Source organism: Mangifera indica, chromosome 5, assembly GCF_011075055.1.
Source record: "Mangifera indica cultivar Alphonso chromosome 5, CATAS_Mindica_2.1, whole genome shotgun sequence".
NCBI lineage: Eukaryota > Viridiplantae > Streptophyta > Magnoliopsida > Sapindales > Anacardiaceae > Mangifera > Mangifera indica.
The window spans coordinates 15,247,440-15,268,513 of record NC_058141.1 but is presented as its reverse complement, the minus strand read 5'-3'; the positions used below and the strand labels follow the sequence as shown (position 1 = coordinate 15,268,513).

General features: G+C 33.3%; 1 protein-coding gene across 1 annotated transcript; it reads left to right on the top strand.

Annotated features, from left to right (window-relative positions):
• Positions 1 to 196: 196 nt before the first annotated feature.
• LOC123216478 (callose synthase 7-like) lies at positions 197 to 19,134 on the top strand. The gene is made up of 42 exons (XM_044636886.1): positions 197 to 868; positions 1,581 to 1,681; positions 2,053 to 2,165; positions 2,247 to 2,334; positions 2,436 to 2,546; positions 2,634 to 2,786; positions 4,504 to 4,593; positions 4,793 to 4,884; positions 5,019 to 5,142; positions 6,799 to 6,936; positions 7,025 to 7,101; positions 7,192 to 7,279; positions 7,534 to 7,656; positions 7,745 to 7,862; positions 8,099 to 8,430; positions 8,549 to 8,601; positions 8,728 to 8,788; positions 9,394 to 9,475; positions 9,559 to 9,608; positions 9,718 to 9,804; positions 9,965 to 10,066; positions 10,670 to 10,764; positions 10,857 to 10,938; positions 11,252 to 11,415; positions 11,562 to 11,685; positions 11,786 to 11,889; positions 11,996 to 12,107; positions 12,200 to 12,351; positions 12,629 to 12,738; positions 12,822 to 12,935; positions 13,056 to 13,124; positions 13,263 to 13,443; positions 13,530 to 13,641; positions 14,803 to 14,925; positions 15,001 to 15,116; positions 15,275 to 15,358; positions 16,456 to 16,568; positions 16,639 to 16,868; positions 17,119 to 17,916; positions 18,021 to 18,071; positions 18,257 to 18,442; positions 18,777 to 19,134. The coding sequence occupies exons 1-42, from the start codon at positions 670 to 672 to the stop codon at positions 19,017 to 19,019; spliced, it is 5,745 nt and encodes a 1,914-aa protein (XP_044492821.1). The 5' UTR covers positions 197 to 669; the 3' UTR covers positions 19,020 to 19,134.
• Positions 19,135 to 21,074: the final 1,940 nt, after the last annotated feature.

The following is a 21,074-nucleotide window of genomic DNA, read 5'->3' as shown; positions in this document are numbered from 1 at the left end:
TCATAAATAATCAAAATAGCCCACTTTAAAATTTATTATGGAATATAATTGGAGAACAGAAAAAATTCATTAAATCTTACAATTACCTTTCACTTATTTTTGGATTATTAATCAAATAGTTATTTTTTCCCTCAAACATACAACAATTATTTATTTAATCTGATAATTTATAATAAATAATCCATCTCAAACGGGCCCTAATTTTGCTGCGAAATTTTTCATAATCCTTCCATAAATGAAAAAGTTGAAGTGAATGACGAGGTGAGCAGGGAGTGAGTGATCATGTTTCTTTCTTGAACAAGAATCAAATGGTGTGGAAAACAGTTGTTCCTTCCCTCCTTCCCCCGCAAGCCAAAAGTCCATTCTGCTAAGTACGGGAAAAGCAGAGTTCTTATCATTTTTCATTTGTTTATTATTCAAAAACACATTCAAAAGCAAAAGCACTAATTTCAATTTCCTTTCGCATTAGTTCTTTTCTTCCTCTAAGAGCAACCACTTTGCCTCACTCCCCACCCAAAGTATCTGTCTATATACAAATACCTAAAAAATGATGTTCACTCTTCACAAAAATTCACGCACAAACACTACCTACGACAACAACAACGACTTTTTTAGAAGAGTAGATTCGCTACATTCGGCTTATTCTGAGTGGTTTAACGGCGAGCCGCCATGGCCAGTACCAGTGCGGTCCCACAGCGGTCGCAGTCCAGGAAGATGAGTCGAGCTCATACCATGATGGTCGCCTTGCAGAATGAAGACAACTCTGCTATGGACAGTGAGCTGGTGCCGTCTTCCTTGGCCGTCATTGCCCCAATTCTTCGTGTGGCTAATGAAATTCAAGAGGATAACCCTAGAGTCGCTTATATCTGTTAGTTCCATATTTCTCTGTCCTTCTAACTTTGTTAAATTAGTATTGTGTTAGTTACAATTCATTTATATTTTGTTTCTATATTATGTTGAATGATTAATATAATAATGTCACTTTACACGTTACTAAATTTAAGTAGCATTTCCCTTGGTAATTTAAAGTTACAGGTTGTTTGCTTATTTTGTGGACACCTATTCAAAGTTGTGTTTTCTTAGTTTCTTATGATAAACAAAGTTTTAAAATAAAATAAAATGTAATTCCTGTATTTGCAATAACTATAATTTGTCTAATAATGCTAATAAACCCGAGAAAGTGTTGTAATTCATTGGCTTTGTAAATAGCACTGGCTGTTTCCTCTTCTTGTTAGCAGTGATAATTGTGTATTGTTTGAGTAAAAGATAGCAGCTTCTGCACTGTGGTTTCTGAGGGAAGTGAGTAATAATTGTAGTTAGAGAAGTTGAAAGCACGAGGGAATTTCTTAGTTTCCTCAAATAGGCAAACGTTCAGAATGTTTTTGTTACTCTGACTATTGCTTTTCTGCAGAAGACATTAATTTTTTTTGGCAGTAATTTGGCTCACATATTTTGGTTAAGTTTTTGTACTTAAGCTTTATATAGTTGCCATAAATTTTCTGTGGCAAAGGTTCTATAAGCAATCTTGTATAATGGGTAATTTATTTCACAGTGACCTTAATACCATATCTTTCTTCCAGGCCGTTTCCATGCATTTGAGAAGGCGCATAAGATGGATCCAACATCTAGTGGCCGTGGTGTCCGACAGTTTAAGACCTATCTGTTGCATAGACTTGAGAAGGTACTCCTAGTAATTATTATTGGTCTTTATGACTGCTACTTCTTTCTTTATTGAATGATGTTCATTATGTTGGGGAATTCATGTTATTTCACCATTCTTAGTTACTCTAAATGATTCTTAATATTCTTCAGTAATAAATGTGATGTTCTCCAAAAATTGAAATATAGGGCAAATGAGGTTAGTATCTGGAAGTCTGGTTTACAAAGTGAATTGGACGGCATTAATAAGTTCATAATGCCTTGGTTTTGTTCAAGCATTTCTCTACTATTGATGATTATCTTTTATACAGTCACTATCAAAAGTATGATGAAATGGCCTATCTTGAATTCCTAAAGGATGATTTTAAATGTCTTAAAATTTGTTTGTTACAGGAAGAAGAAGAGACACATCCTCAGCTTGCAAGAAATGATCCAAAAGAAATCCAGTTGTATTATCAGCGTTACTATGAGAACAATATCAAAAGAGACCAACATACAAAAAAACCGTAAGGCTCAAGTTTGAACTATTAAAATGCCTTATTTAGCATTATTTACTAATTCTTTTTGGCTCATTCTTATTGTTGAAGGGAGGAGATGGCTAAGATTTTGCAGATTGCAACAGTATTGTATGATGTGTTAAAAACTGTTGTACCTTCTTCGAAAGTTGATGAAGAGGTTTGATTTGTGAAATATCACTATCAGGACAGAATTTTTTTAATTTTATGGTTGCATCTGGGAATACTGAAATGTTGAATGTACAATTGATTTGCTTATAGACCCACAAATATGCTGAAGATGTTAAGAGGAAAAGGGAACAATATGAACATTATAACATTCTTCCACTAAATGCTATGGAGGCTAAATCAGCTATCATGGAACTCCCTGAGGTTGCATCTCTGCTGTATTTGTTGTTTTGGTCTTGCTTGTGCTCATTAAAATTCATCATAATTAGTTTTTCTCCTCTGTAAATATAGATCAAAGCTGCAATTCGTGCACTGCGTAATGTGCAAAACCTTCCCTTGCCCACAGTTCATGCAGCATCCAATGCTCCTCATGCCTTGTCTGAAGAGAAAGATAAATCTGTCTTTGATATACTTGAATGGCTTTCTTCATATTTTGGGTTTCAGGTATATCATGAGCTGAATTCCTTACTTTCCCTTTATTTTTCTACTTGCATCTCAAATGCTGTGGGCTTTGGTAATTTATTTGTAAGAAAAAAACTCACACAATCCACTGCATGGCATTGCACATTTTTAAAAATTGATGAAATTTTGAATGTTACAAGGGCAAAACAGCTTATACTTCTAGAGAATGTCATTATGAAAATTCTGCCAACTCTCTCCCCCACATAACCAAGAAACCTGGGCAGAGTTACAATCATTTATCAGTAAAGTTGATCTCACCATGGTGACTTAACTCACTATGCCTCAATTCCAAAATGATTAAAGTTAGTTATGCGAATTCCTATGAATTCTCTTCCCTGTATTTGTCCTACTAGAGTCATAATCTCACTATCTTGTTTAAAAACTTTGTTTTTTTACTTTTCTTTGCAGCCTCTTCTCAATTTTTGGTTGTCATTTCCCTTTTTCTCCCATATATGAATTGAAATCAAGTCACTCCTCCGTATTGTAGGATTCGTGGTCAGTGTTGGATGTCAACATTCTTTTACTTACCTTAGGATAGGTGCTAACCCTACTTTATGACAAATGCATTATATTGTTATCTTGTATTATTTTTATTCTTACACATCTATCTAATATCTTAGCTTATGCTACATGCAATTTACAGTAGGTTGTATCGTGACTGCTCAAAACATTCTACGAATTTTAATTGGCCATGAGTGGTTTATAAAATGTTCCACCAACCTTGTGGACATTCAATATAATATTCCAGTTGCATTTTCTATTTCATCTACCTATTTTACTTTTATGGTTTTCTGTAATTACTCTTGTTGTGGTTTATAATACTCTAGTTGCATCGCTCTATTTATTCTTCATACTCATATTATATCTTTAGCATACCTCTCTATCTTTCAGGCTTTATAGAAATTAGGCGGACTCCTAATAAGATTACTCTTAGATACTTTTTAGGTGTTAATTTTCACTGTATACTCTATAATATGTCTTAATATAATTTAAACTCTGCTAATCTAGCTGCTAAGGTCAACTGTTATTACATGAGGTATTTGAATCAAATGTTGCTTGTCACTGGGGCTTGGTATAAAATTTGGGGTAGGGTTATCCCTCCATCTCCAAATTGTTCTTAGCACCCATCTAATGTGTTGAAACATATATGTCCCACATCAAGAAGAAAAATAAAAATGAAGGGGTGCATAATGTAAAGGGTATCCAGGTTAGGTTGATTTAAGTCATTTTAATAATTAGAAAACATATTAAAGTCCATAATTAATAAAGATGTTGATCCACATCTCAAGTTTAAAGGGCCCAAGATTTTAACATAATCTTTAATATATTAGTACAATAGAATCCAGAAATAAAAAAGGTACTTGGTAGTATCATCCAACTACGCATCATAATTTTTTTGGTTGTAAATCCACTGTAACGGGAACGCACTGATACGTCTATTAGTACGTCATTGGCCAGAGCCCTCTGATTATGCTTAATATCATTTCTATAAAGCCAAAAAAAAAAACGTGTTCAACCGTTTCTGTTCATAACACGAGCCATTTTATAATCAAGTCACTTCATGCATGCAAGGCCTGTATCCGGGATATTTTAACCATCGGGACTGGCTTTGTCTATGTTCATTAGGTTTAAGGATGGTCATACTAATTATATCTGTTATGTGTTGACATTCTATCATCTAATCTTTGTGGAACTGAAGAAAGGAAATGTAGCAAACCAGAGGGAGCACCTAATACTGCTTCTTGCAAATATGGATGTACGGAAAAAGAATAGTGAAAATTATATAGAGGTAATATTCTTTAAGTGGTCTTCTTTATGCTTTTTGATATCTTATAGTTTGCCAATTTCGTTCATAACTGCCTTAGTTATAATCTTTTGTTAATACACTTTCTGCCTTCCTATATAAACAAAAAAAGAAAGGAAAAGAAAAGAAAAAGTTAGATTCTTTTGTCATCATATATTGAAGATTGATAAAAAGCTTATCACAGCTGAGTAGTGGCACCGTAGTGAAGTTGATGGACAAAATTTTCAAGAATTACAGATCATGGTGTAAGTATTTGCATTGTGAATCGAATATTAGGTAAGTGTCCTTGATGCATTCTGGTTTTATGAGCTTCAACCTTAGAGTATTAATTGTATTATAACTGATGTATAGATTGCATATAAATTGAATTTTGTTTTACATTTAGCCACTGGATTATTTTCACATTGCAGGACTCATTTAGATTCTAACAAGCAGCAAATTCATCTTATCTACATTGGACTATATCTTCTTATATGGGGTGAAGCTTCAAATATTCGGTTTATGCCTGAATGCATTTGCTACATCTTCCATAATGTATGTTTACCATCCTTGAACCAGTATTGTTGATTTGAGAATTCTATGTATGTTGGATGGTGCTACTTTTTGTTATATGTTATTCTGTTTTTCTAATATTCATTATATGTCTTATGATATTAATTCTTGAAAGGGGAATTTTTTTGTTATTGCTCTATGGTGAGTTTTCACTCATCTCAATATCAAGATTGTTTCTCAATTATTATTGTGTATCTTTGTTGTGTGTCATTGGACAGGTCTTAGCTTAGCTTATCCCCCAGTTCAGTCTCATGATTCTTGTCAGTGTTCTTGAAATAGAAATATAAGTAGTTAGTCATTTTTTTGAGAAGAAACTATCAGAATATCATTTATTGAAAAAATAATGGCAAAAAAGTCAACTGTCCATAAAGTATAGGAATATAAAGCCATTAGTCATTTGTGTGGCAGTTTTCAAATTTTAAGGATAGAATTTTTTATGTTTCTATAAAAAGAAACCTGTAATATACTGGCATGTTCGACCAACTCCAGTGGTGGTATTGAGATGCTGCTATTAGCTGTCTGAATTGCTTTGCTGCTTCCTAAGTAGATTTGTTAGGTGTTGTTTCCTTGTCATTTTCTGTTGTAGCCTATATGATGAAATTCTGTTTATCAGATAGAGAAAGTGCAGTGACTGCCTTGTTCTCACTGGGAATTGGACAGCTAAAATCAGCCTCATAATGTTTGTCTTGTATTTTTCCTTCTAGTGATAAGTATAATGCATAAACAATACAGTGACATGAGAATACAGCCCACATACACCATCAAGTACAGTGATATTGTTAATGACAGAAATGTAACTCTTAAACGCGTGTTTAATTTTATTTTTAGATGACAACAAAAACCATAATACATAGATTTTGTGAAGCTTAAATTGACATTGAGCAATCTATCTTTTTAACTTGTGGCAAGTAATAAAATCTTGTGAGATTTATTTCTATGCAAAACATATTGGTTCTTCAGAAGGCAGGAATATATGAGTAAACTTAAAAAAATGACTACAAACAAGGTAGAACTGTGGAATCTAGAGTAGAAACAACATTTATGATAGATTACTTCTAAACTGATTAGGGTTACTTAATAGATGGAACCATAATAGCTATAAAAAGTGTCAACATCTGATATGAAAATATTTTTGAGGTTTCTATATTTATTTTTTTTAAATACTGTAATAGGTAGCCTTTTTTTCCTTGATTGTTCTGCATTTTAGATTAAGATATAGCAGAGATAACTCTTTCTTTTGTTTGGTTACATGTTACTGATTATGAACCATTTAGTTCATATGGGGAAAACTGTATCCTTGTTGGAGTTGAACTTCTGCTGTTCTTTTTCCTTGTAGCCAAAAGATTCTGTGTTGGTTTTCTTGGGAACCATCAATTGATTTGACAATAAATAGCTCTCTTGTAGTCAGAATATTTTCTATTTTATGGCGTTAATATGTTACTTGTTCTCTAATTTTGACCCAAAAAAAAAAATCTATTTTTTCCTTTATGGCTCTTCTGGTTTTTTCTTGTCCCTTTTATTAACTCTTGTTTTTGGTTTCCTATGAAAAAAAAGAAACTAGTTTTTTTACCTTACTTCAATGTTCTTGCAGAGTATTTATAACTGAATTAATGCTCTTCTTGTTCTTGACTGTGTAAGATGGCAGCTGAAGTTTATGCATTACTGTTTGGCAATGTGGACTCTGTCAGTGGAGACACATACCATGGAGATGCAGCACCCGATGATGAAGCGTTTTTGAGGAATGTTATAACTCCTATCTACCAGGTCTTGCGCAAGGTAGTTAATAATTGATTATACTTCTAATACTATCTGCTATCATGCTTACAAGTTCCTGACAATATGCTGATTATATTTGGTGAAAAAGGATGCTAAAAGAAATAAAGGGGGCAAGGCAAGCCATTCAAGATGGAGAAATTATGATGATCTAAACGAGTACTTTTGGTGTGTATTCTAAACAGTACTTCTTTTATTGTACTCAGATGATCATTAGCTGATATACCCCACACTCCACCCAAAAAATGAACTTTTTAGGTCTGAAAGGTGTTTTAAGCTTATGTGGCCAATGGACCTAAAAGCAGACTTTTTTGTGAATTCAGATGAGATATCGCCTGCAAACGACGTAAATCTTTCTCATTTCTTTTTTCTTTTAATATATGTACTAATATTTTATTGCTCAATTAATTTTGTATGTTTCTATATTTTAGACCTTTTATTGATATGCTCATTGTATTCTGGTTTCTCAAGGTAGAAAATTTGTCAGTTAATGCTTTTTCAGCATCACATTTTTTTAAGGAATTTTTGTATTGTTTCGTGTTTCATAGATAAGCATAATCACAGATTAATTGAGTTGAAGTTTACTTTCTTTTTTTGCAGAGAACTAACCAGCTCCCAACTGGAAAGAGAAAGCCTAAAACTAATTTTGTTGAAGCCCGCACATTTTTGCACCTTTATAGAAGTTTTGACCGAATGTGGATATTCTTTACAATGGCTTTACAGGTTGCCTTACTGTTTGAGAGTATTCCTTTGCATTTTTTAACAGTTTTTGGATAAATTAGCTTACATGTGTAGTTTTTGTGGTTTTCAGGCTATGGTAATTGTTGCATGGAGTCCTTCTGGATCTCTAGTTGCTTTTTTTGAAGAGGATGTGTTCAGGAGGGTGACGAGCATTTTCATTACTCAAGCTTTTCTTAATTTTCTGCAAGGCACTGGTTCTGCACTAAAATATTTCTTTTTCCATATTATTTTTTAGTTATTTGCCTTTCTTGTAATTATACACAAAAAATGAATCTAGCCATACGACATGATAGCATTGCTTTCAGCAATTTTTAAGCTTCAATGAGTTACTAGTTGTGCAGACATAATATCCTGTTCCAACAGCATGTTCTAGATTAAACAAAATTTTCTTTGCTTTCTTACTTCTCTAGCGACCTTTGTACAGCTTCCCTGGATATAATTCTTAGTTTCAATGCCTGGAGGAGCTTGAAATTTACCCAGATCCTGCGATACATTCTGAAATTTGCTGTAGCAACTGTGTGGGCTGTGGTTCTGCCTATTGGTTATGCCAGTTCTGTGCTGAATCTAACTGGACTTGTGAAACTTTTTAGCAACTGGGCTGGGAATTGGCAAAGCCAATCATTTTATAATTATGCTGTGGCAATTTATTTGCTACCCAACATATTGGCTACCATAATGTTTTTTCTTCCATTTTTGCGGAGAATTATGGAGCGGTCAAACTTGCATATTGTCACACTTTTTATGTGGTGGGCTCAGGTAAGAATATGTAGGTTGGTTTTGTTTTGATGTTTATTTGTTTTCTTTTTGACGTTGCTGATATTTTACTTTAGTAAGTTGACTGAGTGTGTTTGTGGTATATGTTGGCATTCTTCAGCCAAAACTCTATGTAGGAAGGGGTTTGCATGAGAGCATATTCTCGCTTCTAAAGTAAGGAAAAGGGGATGCTCTTGGTTATTATGCTTTACCCCAGTTTCTTAAGGGGGATTTGAGATCTCATGCCAATATACTGCCATAATTTGGAAGTCCATTAACATAATTATTTCGTCTCCCTAGGTATACATTTTTTTGGATCGTGCTGCTAATTAGCAAGCTAGCATTCAGCTATTATGTGCAGGTGATTTTTTTTTTTCAAAGTTTTTTTGATTCACATACTCCTATGAATAGAAATTGGTTGAAAGTTGGTCATAGCACTGTTTCACGATCCATAAAGAAAAGTTTTACACATTTGTAAAACTATGATACGTTTGTTATACATACAATATGACACATTGTGTGTATATACATACAGATTGACATACAAGGTTGCTAACCAGATTTATATTTGTCCATGCAATAGAATGAGGCCAGACATAGAAATACAAGTTAGAATGGCTGTAACTGTATCCATTCAGCCAATTGTAGCTAGCATGCCATATTAGTTAGAATTCCTGTAACTGTATTTATTCAAAGCCTCGCTCAATATTTAGCTTTAATAGATGAAGTCTGAGGCATGCAATAGCAATGAGGGTTATACATTTATCTCCTCCTACAAAGGAAACAATTTTCTTCCTTGCTTAATCAACAGCTATATGTACAATTATGCTGAATTCATGCTGCAGCTATATCTTTTGATCAGGAAGAACATGCAAACTAATTTTGTGCTTGTACATGTTTCACTTTATTAAAACAATTCAAACTCGGGACAATTCTTAAGCAATAGTTTACTTATTCTGTTGATAGATACTGCCACTTGTTGGACCAACGAAGTTGATTATAGACTTGCATGTTGTTAATTACGAGTGGCATGAGTTCTTTCCAAATGGTAATCACTCTTGTAAATTCTGTATAACTTTTTCCACTTTCTTTTTTATGTTTGGCCGAAGTTACATTCTGACTTTGCTGCAGCAACCCATAATATCGGAGTTGTTATTGCAATATGGGCTCCTATCATCCTGGTAAGTGGACCATAGATGAACATTTAAAATTTGCTATTTTTGTATGCCTTTATATCATATGTAGTTTGTTGCACTTATAAGTTATAACTTGTTCCACTTGTGCATGTAGGTTTATTATATGGATGCTCAAATATGGTATTACATATATTCCACTCTTTTTGGTGGAATTCATGGAGCATTGAGCCATTTGGGTGAGGTTAGTTACTAATGTAGCCACAAAGAAGCTTATTAATCCTAAAACAACCTGTTTAATATATGGTGATCCAATGAAAACCATTTGTGAAGCTTAGTTGTCTTTCATACTCCTCTATTATACTAAGATTTCTCATGACTATTAAAAAAATTGCACTTCTCAGATTCGAACACTTGGAATGTTGCGGTCAAGGTTTGAAGCTGTGCATTTAGCTTTCTGTGATCGTCTTGTGCCATCATTAAGAGAAGATAAGAAAAAATACATGGTAGTGTTGATTTTTTATTTATCTATTAATATATGTTTATTTTGCATATCTGCCTGGAATTTCAGTTTATTTCATTTTTTGCATTTTCTCTGCCAGATAGCTTGATGGGACATTAAAATCTCAAATTGTCTGTTTGATACTAACTGGATTAGTACTTAGAATAGCCATCAATTTAGGTTTAGAAGAAGATAGGAGAAGAGCAATAAGAAAATAATAAGAGAAAACAAGAAAGAAATAAATTTCAAAGAACAAAAGGATATCAAGAAAATGGAGGACAAAGAAAATAAAAACCTCATTGGTAAATCGCAAGTGCTTGCCAAAAAGCAACATGATGCCTGGTACTGATGTTAGAAATTGTTAGTCATTGGAATCCTCATCTCTATCTCTTACAATTCTCTTGTATTAAGGTTAGAAATCTCAGCTGTATTCACCCTTGGCATACGCCAAGATGGGATACTTTTATTTACAATTCTAATTTACTCTTTATCCTACATGCGCAATGAATCCCAATATGTCGGGTCAACCTATATCGACATTTTCCTGAAGCCTTTCTTCTTTGTTTTTTTTTTTTTTTGCTAAAGTAAATGTTATCCACAATGGCAGGATGAGGCCACACGTCAGAAGAATATTGCTAATTTTTCTCAGGTTTGGAATGAATTCATAGAAAGCATGCGGCAAGAGGATTTGCTTAGCAATGAGTTAAGGCAACCTTATCTAAAGAAATTTGCATTTTCATCAAATGCATCATTTAATAATTTCTTAATATTTTCATTGATTTTTTATTTTGCAGGGAAAGGGACTTGCTACTTGTGCCATATTCCTCAAGCAAAATATCTGTTTTCCAGTGGCCACCTTTTCTGCTTGCTAGCAAGGTAAATTCTTTGAGTGATGTCTCATGTCTAAACTATATTGTTCTCTTAGTTTTAGTTTTGATGAGAATTGTTCTAATTCTATAGAAGAAGAGACTGAGGTAAGTATGTCAATGGAGTAGAGATCCACAGAGATCAGAATGTCCAAAAATGGAACAAATCAATACAAGACAGCGACAAAAATTTGTCAAAAATAACGTTTTCTTCCCTGTGTCAAAATAAGCTCAATGGAAGCACAAAGAGCCCTTAAATTCCCCTCATGTTATTTTTTCAATCCCAAATTCTAACTTCTTGTCTTGTTTTTAACTTATGCCAGATTCCTATTGCATTAGACATGGCAAAGGATTTCAAAGGGAAGGATGACGATGATTTATTTAAGAAAATAAAGAATGATGATTTTATGCTTTCGGCAGTTATTGAATGTTATGAAGCACTAAGGGATATAATAAATGGCCTTCTGGAAGATGAAGCTGATTTGATGTAAGCCTGAATCCTTCACATTACCAGCTTGAAATTGCATAAATAATGTTAAAAGCCTTCCTTCTATATGTAATATTTGTGGAGAAAAATAGTAACTTATTTTATCTTGTAAAATAAATGCTGTCACTTCCCCATTTATGAAACAGGATTGTGACGCAGATTTGTTTTGAAGTAGACACTTCTATACAGCAGCATAGGTTCTTGAGTGAATTCCGCATGAGCGGGATGCCTTCACTCAGCGACAAATTGGAAAAATTTCTCAAAGTCTTGGTAATTTTTTCCTTTCTGCTGTTTTTTTCAAGTTTTGTAGTTTCCTCAGCAATCTGAAAAATGCACACTTTTTATATTACTCTATTTGATTTGGTGACAGCTATCTGAAAATGAAAGTGTTGAGGTATACAGGTCTCAGATAATTAATGTCCTCCAGGATATTATTGAAATTATTACGCAGGATATTATGATTAATGGCAATGCGTGAGTGCTGAGAAATACACACCTTTTAGAAATTCAATTTTTTTTCTTTCACCTGTTACCACTTTGTGACTGATATATGCCATTGTTTTCCCACTTCTCCCTTTAGAATTCTTGAAAGAGCTCATGTACACAGTTTCCATCCTGAAAATGAAAAGAAAGAGCAGAGATTTGAAAAGATAAATATTCACCTTATAAACAACAGATCATGGAAGGAGATGGTACTTTTGGCTATAACTTATTTTTTTCAATTATCATGTAAACCATATTATATTGCAATCTTTTGTTCTTATACATTGTAAATTTTCCATAGGTTGTTAGGCTTCGTTTGCTTTTGACAGTCAAAGAATCTGCAATAAATGTGCCAACAAATTTGGATGCTCGCCGCCGTCTCACTTTCTTCGCAAACTCATTGTTTATGAATATGCCAAGTGCTCCAAAAGTTCGTGACATGCTATCCTTTAGGTTAGTAACTGGCTCATTTTTTAGTATCACTTTATTCAAAATATTGTAGAGGGAAGAAGAATATATATATATATATATATATATATATATATATATATATATATATACACACACACACATGATGGATGGAACTTATATAAGAATTTGCTTCCTTTTTGTGAACATTTCACTGAGTGAATGTTTTGCATGCTGTTATATTTTGATTTATTATATTTAAATAATGGAAGGCTGTTTGTACTCTATCTTAATGTAAATTTCTTGCTGGTTCGTGATATAGTGTTTTGACACCATATTATAAAGAAGATGTTCTATATTCTGTTGACGAACTTAATAGGGAAAATGAAGATGGAATATCAATTCTGTTTTACCTACAGAAAATATATCCTGGTGAGTTTATGATCTAGAACTGCAGTATGCTTTTTATGTTAATTGGTAAGAGTTTGCTGAATAGCTTTCTGCCTGTGCATTAGATGAATGGGCCAATTTCCAGCATCGTATCAGTGATCCAAAACAAAGTGTTTCTGAGGAAATGGAGGAGTTAAGTCAATGGGTATCTTACAGAGGGCAGACACTCTCAAGAACAGGTCTTTATAATATAGATTTCATTTGCCATACTTTACAAGCCTTTTATATATCTTTTCTTGAGCTATTCCATATGTGTGTGTAATTGTATATATAAATATCCAAGCCTGTGTTTCTAACAGTGAGAGGGATGATGTACTACAAACGGGCTCTAGAATTGCAATGCTTCCTGGAGGTGGCAGGAGAGAGTGGTCTGTAGTTTCTGTCACAGATATATAATTTCAATCCTAAATCAACATCTTCTGTGTTTCATTTCAATATCTGTCAATTGTTTTTCCATGGCAAGGGAAATTTAGTTACTATATACTAGGACATTTATTTACTGGCAGAAATTCCCAGTGGCTACCAGACCTTTGAATCAAGTGGGGATGAAGTGAAGGCTTTTGCAGAAGCTCTGGCTGATATGAAGTTCACATATGTTGTTTCTTGTCAAGTCTATGGAGCTCAAAAAAAATCTGATGATCCAAGAGATCGGAGTTGTTATAGTAACATTTTGAATCTCATGTTAACGTAAGTTGAGGCTGCCTGATGCAGTCATAGTTCATCATGTAAACTAAAATGTAGATGGCATCTTAATGAAGTATACACCCTGTCAGGTATCCATCCTTGCGTGTTGCTTACATAGACGAAAGGGAGGAGACTGTGGGAGGAAAATCTCAGAAGTTCTATTACTCTGTTCTTTTGAAGGGAGGTGATAAGTTTGATGAGGTATGCAATAGTTATTGGTTTGATGCAGAATTGATATGCTCACAAACATATTTTCTGAACTCATAGGGACCATATTTTCAGATGCAAATATATTTATTTTGACCTTCACTCAGGGTTGGGCATGTCCCATTTTCTTCTGAAGCAATATGTCGTTCCAAAATGTTCCAGTTATGTCATGTTAGCTGATTTCTTCATCATGAACAAAGCAGATGAAACATCTTTTTTCTTGATTCTTAAAATTATTTGAAAAATCATTTAAGATTATTGCTTGTCCAGTTCGCAGGAGTTTGTCATGTCTTACGAATGATCCATGCTATTTTATCATCTTTTCATATATTTAGTTTAAGACATGGAGATACATCTAGAAATTCCATACAGTTATCATCAAGATAGCCAGCTATTTAATTATCTTTTCATATATTTTTATGTTGAACATTCATTTACACATTTGATGATTTTGATATGAGAGATGCTTGGGAATATTACTAACACGCGCTCTAACACTTGCTACTTGGTCCTATGCCATGCACCCCTATACTTTTGTTTTGTTTCATGTATCCAGATAAATAGGACACTTGAAAATAAGCCAGCAGAGCTGTGGAGTGTGAGAGAGGAGGGCTGTTATTGATATAACATATGATAGCATAGAGGACGAAATTGATGTACACTAAACAAATATATTCTGTTCTTTCCCTGACTCAAAATTTGATCTACCAAGAAAGAATATCTGAATGACTTAGGACCTGCCAAAACCAGAGTTCCGTAACAGCAATATAAAGCATAAATCTTACTTTTGGAAGAAGCCTATGGGCTATTGGAAAGAAAAAGGAATAAATCCTTTATCGGGGAAGTTTTATATTGAGTAGAGTTTGCACAGTGGCTATGCAGCTAGTCTTAATGTGGCCAACCAATATTTTGGGTCAGAAGCTCATTTATTGATTCGAGTAGGCATCACATTGACATGGAAATGCCAATAGTAAGAAGTTTTCCTTGTAAGTGGAGTGCACAGATCAAGGTCTTTTACAACATTGTGTAAAAGGCAATTGAAAAAGATTGTCAATATATGATGATCAACGACAATTTTTTGTACATGCTTTGTTTTTTGCAACTCTCATTACAAAATAATGTTTAACATCCTTTGTTTATTCCTTATATTAATAGGAGATATATCGGATCAAGCTTCCAGGACCTCCGATAGAAATCGGTGAAGGAAAGCCCGAAAATCAAAATCATGCCATCATTTTTACTCGTGGAGAAGCCCTGCAGACAATAGACATGAATCAGGTAGCTTCCATTCTCTATGCCTTCTAATGAATAGTATTTGAAAAGTTATTTAATGTGTTCTCCTATACTTTTCAGGATAATTACTTTGAGGAGGCTTTCAAAATGAGAAATGTGCTACAGGAATTCTTAGATTCTTCTAGTTTGCGAAAGCCTACAATACTGGGTCTAAGGGAGCATATTTTCACTGGAAGGTCAGATGAAAACGCACACACATATATATCCATAATTTGAATTTGATCTTAATAAATGTTGTTGCTAGGCTTGACCTAATCAGAAAAAAAATATATATATATATTGCTCAACATAGTGAGAAATATATTCACATATGCATTTCTTTTCTTATATACAGTGTTTCATCACTCGCTTGGTTCATGTCAAATCAAGAGACTAGTTTTGTCACCATTGGCCAACGAATTTTGGCAAATCCTTTGAGGTAAACCTAGATTTGTCATAAATTAGTGCTTTTGTTTTTTACCTTACATGTAATGCAGTTTTAATGTTTACATTTTATTTTTATATCAGCAATTCTTTTTCTGTCGCTTGAGAGGAATTGAATTATTGTTTTCCTTACATGTAATGCTTTACTAAAAAGGATAATACGCACAATATTGCTGTAGCAAAGCAAACATCAATTTTTTTTTTTTTTCATTTTCATAGAAGACTCTAAGAGACATAATGAAACTATGTTCTGCATTCCATGCTCATTTGGTCAGCCTGAAGGCCCTGAACTGTACATATAGTGAAACAATACTGTAAGAGTAAATTATTCTTATACCAATTGCTGATTGCCTTAATCACAGTTTCAATCAGTCAAACATTTAAAGATGTAGAACACAATGTATCACACTGCTACAAACATATTAAGTAGCTATCCAATTTTTGAGAATCAAAATTAGGGTCTTTATTGTGCTGTCCTATAATTAGTAAACAATTAAATGTGAAGCACAATAAAAGGATGCAAAAAGAAAGTGTGGACGAGCTATGAAGCCAGAGATCTATCTACCAAAAGACAGGCACGTATGAAGCCTAATTATATTATAACAGACATTTCTACACTGTGTTCATAGTAGAAACACTGAACTTAGGTGCAGGAAAAAATTCCAGTATCCTGTCTGTTCAATTCTACTCTACAACATTTAATTTTTAATTAGGTAACATTCTAAATCTTCTTGTAACTCTATTTGTTTTTTCAAAAATACTTCTAACCTGAAAAGGACAAGTTTTCTAACCCTATAGGCAACTACCAAAGCCATGTAGGAAGATCTCGCATAATTTAATTACCCAGTTGTATCTGATAACATATCTAATCAAATGCTAATAATTATTCACCAAGTAAATTATATATTTGAAACCAGCTTCCTAAATCATTTTAAGAAATTTTTTTGGTGGCAAACATTCTCTGTGTTACTTTGCTGTTGATGACTGTCTTCCCTCTTTGCACATATTTGAATCTAATTGTTATAGGAGCTGACTTATTTCTATCTCATGATCATTTGAGTTTCTATTAAGTCCTCCATTATAACTTTTCAGGGTACGCTTTCATTATGGTCATCCTGATATATTTGATCGAATCTTCCACATAACAAGGGGTGGCATTAGCAAAGCTTCAAAGACAATCAACTTAAGTGAGGATATATTTGCAGGTAATCTACTTCAGCTCAATACACTAACTTATTGGTGTAGTATAATGGCTAATTGTGTTGAAATATTCAGGTTATAATTCAACTTTGCGTGGGGGACGTGTAACACATCATGAGTATATTCAAGTAGGCAAGGGCCGTGATGTGGGAATGAATCAGATATCATCATTTGAGGCAAAGGTTGCAAATGGAAATGGAGAGCAGACACTAAGTCGTGATGTTTACAGGCTTGGACGCCGATTTGACTTCTATAGAATGCTTTCATTCTATTTTACAACAGTTGGATTTTATTTTAGTAGCCTGGTATGTTTGACTACTCTACTTTTGCTTTTTTTGGGTTGTGTGTGTTTTACCTATGCTAGAGTGTTATGATTCTGATGGATACCTGTGTCAAAACATATGTTTCAAGTTAATTAAATATACTTGGTCTATTTTAGAAAGGGTAAACAGATAGGTTCTTTGACCTAAGTTTTCGTAAGCAATATTTCTAAACTATGAAAAAATGGAATCTATGTTTATAGCTCAATTTAATTTGGATATGATGTCTTCTCAGGTGACTGTGCTAACTGTGTATGTATTCTTATATGGACGTATATACATGGTTTTGAGTGGATTAGAAAAAAATATTCTTCAGAGTCCAAGCATACATCAAAGCAAGGCACTTGAAGAAGCCTTAACTAGCCCGGCCGTCTTTCAGCTTGGTTTGTTACTAGTCCTTCCAATGATTATGGAGATTGGTCTGGAAAAAGGGTTTGGCACTGCTCTAGGTGATTTTCTCATTATGCAGTTGCAGCTGGCTTCTGTATTCTTTACATTCCAGCTTGGAACAAAAGCTCATTATTATGGCAGAACAATCTTGCATGGAGGTGCTAAATATCGACCTACTGGGCGTGGCTTTGTTGTTTTTCATGCAAAGTTTGCTGAAAATTATAGAATATACTCTCGAAGTCACTTTGTGAAGGGACTGGAGTTGTTTATATTATTGGTCTTGTATGAAGTTTATGGGAATTCATATCGCAGTTCAAATCTTTATTTGTTTATCACATGCTCTATGTGGTTCCTGGTTGGCTCCTGGTTGTTTGCTCCTTTTGTGTTCAACCCATCGAGCTTTGATTGGCAAAAAACAGTGGATGATTGGACAGACTGGAAGAGGTGGATGGGGAATCGTGGTGGTATTGGGATCCAAACTGATAAAAGTTGGGAATCATGGTGGGCTGGAGAACAAGAACACCTCAAACACACAAACATAAGGGGACGGATTTTTGAGATTATCCTTATATGTCGCTTTTTCATCTACCAGTATGGAATTGTGTACCACCTTGATATAGCTCATAACAGGAAGAGTTGGCTGGTATGTTTCTTTATTTCAAAGATATGGTTCCTTATTGGTCTATTAATTATTTAGGTTATGACACCAGTTTTTGATATATTATTTTTTACTTTGATTCTTTGTAGGTCTATGGACTTTCTTGGATGGTTCTGCTGTTTGCGCTCTTAGTTTTAAAGGTATGCAATGAATCACAGAGTAACAAAGGAATCCTAGTTCATATTATATTGAAGAAATTGTATAGACTATCAAATTTAGTAGAAATGTTCTAGAAAGCAGTTTGTTCAGACTTACAATATATTTAACCCTTTGTTGGAGTGCATACGTGCTCATTTGTGGTTCTCTGGCTTTTTTTAACTATCAGATGGTATCTATGGGTAGATGGAAATTTAGTACCGACTTCCAACTGATGTTCAGGTTCCTCAAGGCACTTCTATTCCTTGCTTTCATGTCAGTCATGACTGTCTTATTTGTGGTATTTGGGCTCACCATATCAGATTTATTTGCTTGCTTGCTTGCCTTCTTGCCCTCAGGGTGGGCCATTCTTCTGGTAAGATTTAAACTTCAAAATACCAAATATTATGATTATTTTGCAACCGAGATATTTGTTCCAATTTAGCGTGCCTTTATCAAAATGTTACAAATTAAGCAATATGTTGCAGTCCTATGTGCCTTTGATTTTAAAAAAGAAAAGTTGATTAGTGATGAAACATTCTGTTTCCTCATGGTATTCTGATTGGTTCTGAAATTTGAAAATTTCTATGTTGGAAACTACATTGAAAATTTTGAAGACAATTGTTTTGTATCTTTATTGTTTGAATTTCTGAAGCGCACAAGCTGTGGAAAAGTTAGTAACCATTTTTCCCTTTGTTTGGCCTTTGAAGATTGGGCAAGCGTGCAGGCCTTTGTTTAAGGGAATAGGATTATGGGAGTCAATAAAAGAGCTAGCTCGAGCATATGAGTACACAATGGGACTGGTAATCTTCACCCCTATCGCCATTTTGTCATGGTTCCCGTTTGTATCAGAGTTTCAAACTCGCCTGCTCTTCAATCAAGCATTTAGTAGAGGTCTCCAGATTTCTATGATTCTTTCTGGGAGGAAAGATGAGACAACAGGATCTAGATAAAGTTAATAGTATTTCTCATTCTTTTGTTATTTTTCTGTATACTTTTGTATGTTGGCAAGAAAATTGATTACTTATTTATATAAACCTAGACAAATGATTCTTTTACCTTATTTTATATTTTTGTCCCACAATAGTCCTTGGAATATTAATTATATGCATGAAATTTTGAAAGGGGACAGCGTAGAAATCATTCTGAGTGTGAGGACTTATTCCCACCAAAGTATTTTGTTGTTTTAAGTTTTTATCCCTTAATTTTGTAAATTTTATTTATTTATTTATGGATAATTAAGTTTGTTAATTTTAAAGATAAAATCGTTATTTTATATGAAATATTAAAAATAAATTTAAATTGTATTTTCTTTCTTTATCTAAACCCTAAAAACTAATCATTTGTTTTTAAGGTAAGTTTTAAAAAATATCATTTTTTCTCTTTAGAGTTTAGTTTTAAAACTCCAATGTCATTGTCATGCAGTCTCTCTTTCTTGACACTTTCTCTTTCTCTGACGATTTCTCTCATCTCATTTAGATTTTCAGTCAAGGCTTATGAAGTTGAGAAGATGATCGTTCTTATAGACGTAGGCGGATGGTTTTAAATGCATTGATCAAAAGTTTATATAAAAGAAGAAAGATCGTTAGAGGGTGATAAAAAATTGGGAAGGAGAAATGTTATTTTTTAAAAACTTAATTTAAAGATGAAATTGTTAATTTTTAGAATTTAAAAGAAAAAAGAGATAATATTTTAAAAAATTAAGAATTCATTAATTTTAATCATTTATAAATAGATAAATAAAATTTTTAAAATTAATAAATAATAACCCAAGAAAATAAAATACCTTGGATGGAATTAAATCCTTTTGGCCTCTTAAAAATGATACCCATTGTCTTTCTTTCTCTTCAAAATTCTACTTGTAACAAGAAAGATAAGATAGAATAGATCTCTCAAAAGTCAGGAGTAGGCTGATGATTATATGTATTTAAAAAATATTTCTATCTTGTTTTTATCATTTAAACATCTATATAATTTTTTTAATTCAATTTAAGTGAAATCGATTTCTGAAGTCCAATGTGAACATAGCCGCACGGGCTGACAGAGCTTGGGTCCCCTATGTTGTCATGACTCCCAAATTTACAAATCGTGTTAACTCTTGGGTTATGCAAACTGCTGTGCTTACGCATAAAAGGTTGATTTATAGGTCGGTTTAGTATGACTGTAATTATTCAAAAAAATTTATATATATATATATATATTTTTTTTTTTAAATTTGTCAGAATTCATAATTTCACGATGCAATCCATTCATCATCTCTCAAGTATAGATAGGTATTGATATAACAATATTTATAAATTTTTTGATGAGTTTAATATTTTTTATATATAATATATTTTATTTCTCTATTACATAACCATGGTTTTTCTTTCTCGTAAGTGACATTTCAATAGAAGTTCAGAAGTCCTTTTTTTTGTTTTGCATAATTAGAATAGATTTATAAAGTATTAAGCTTAAAAAATTAACAAAAAATTATAAAATGACAAATAAACCATTAAAGGAATGTGAAGACATAACCCAAGGCACTACCTCTGCCCGCAAAACTCACTAATTAGTGGGATTCAATCTAACATGACCTGTGGGTATAGGAGGCTGCATCAGGATTGACCTAATATGACTTATCATGACCCACTATCATGTAGAAGTATAAAAGCCAACAATGTGGTCATTCCCCCTTTTTTTGATTATTTTATTTAATATCCCTAAATTAATAACCTAACTAACACTTTTTAACCATACTCAAGTAAATATAAAGGAAATGAATGATGACTTTGCCGGGGAGTTGATTTATAGTTTCATTTCAGTAGGGGTTTTAGGATACAACAAAAATTCGGGGCTTCAAATATTAAAAGCAAGAAGTTAAAAAAAAAGGGGCCAAAGGACTACCACACCCACCACCCCCCCTCCTGAAAAAAAAAAAAAAAAAGATTTAGTGCATTATTAAAGTCACACCCATAAAATTTAAAAAGCCAAAAGTTTCATCTATGAACTAACTTATGTTAAAAAAG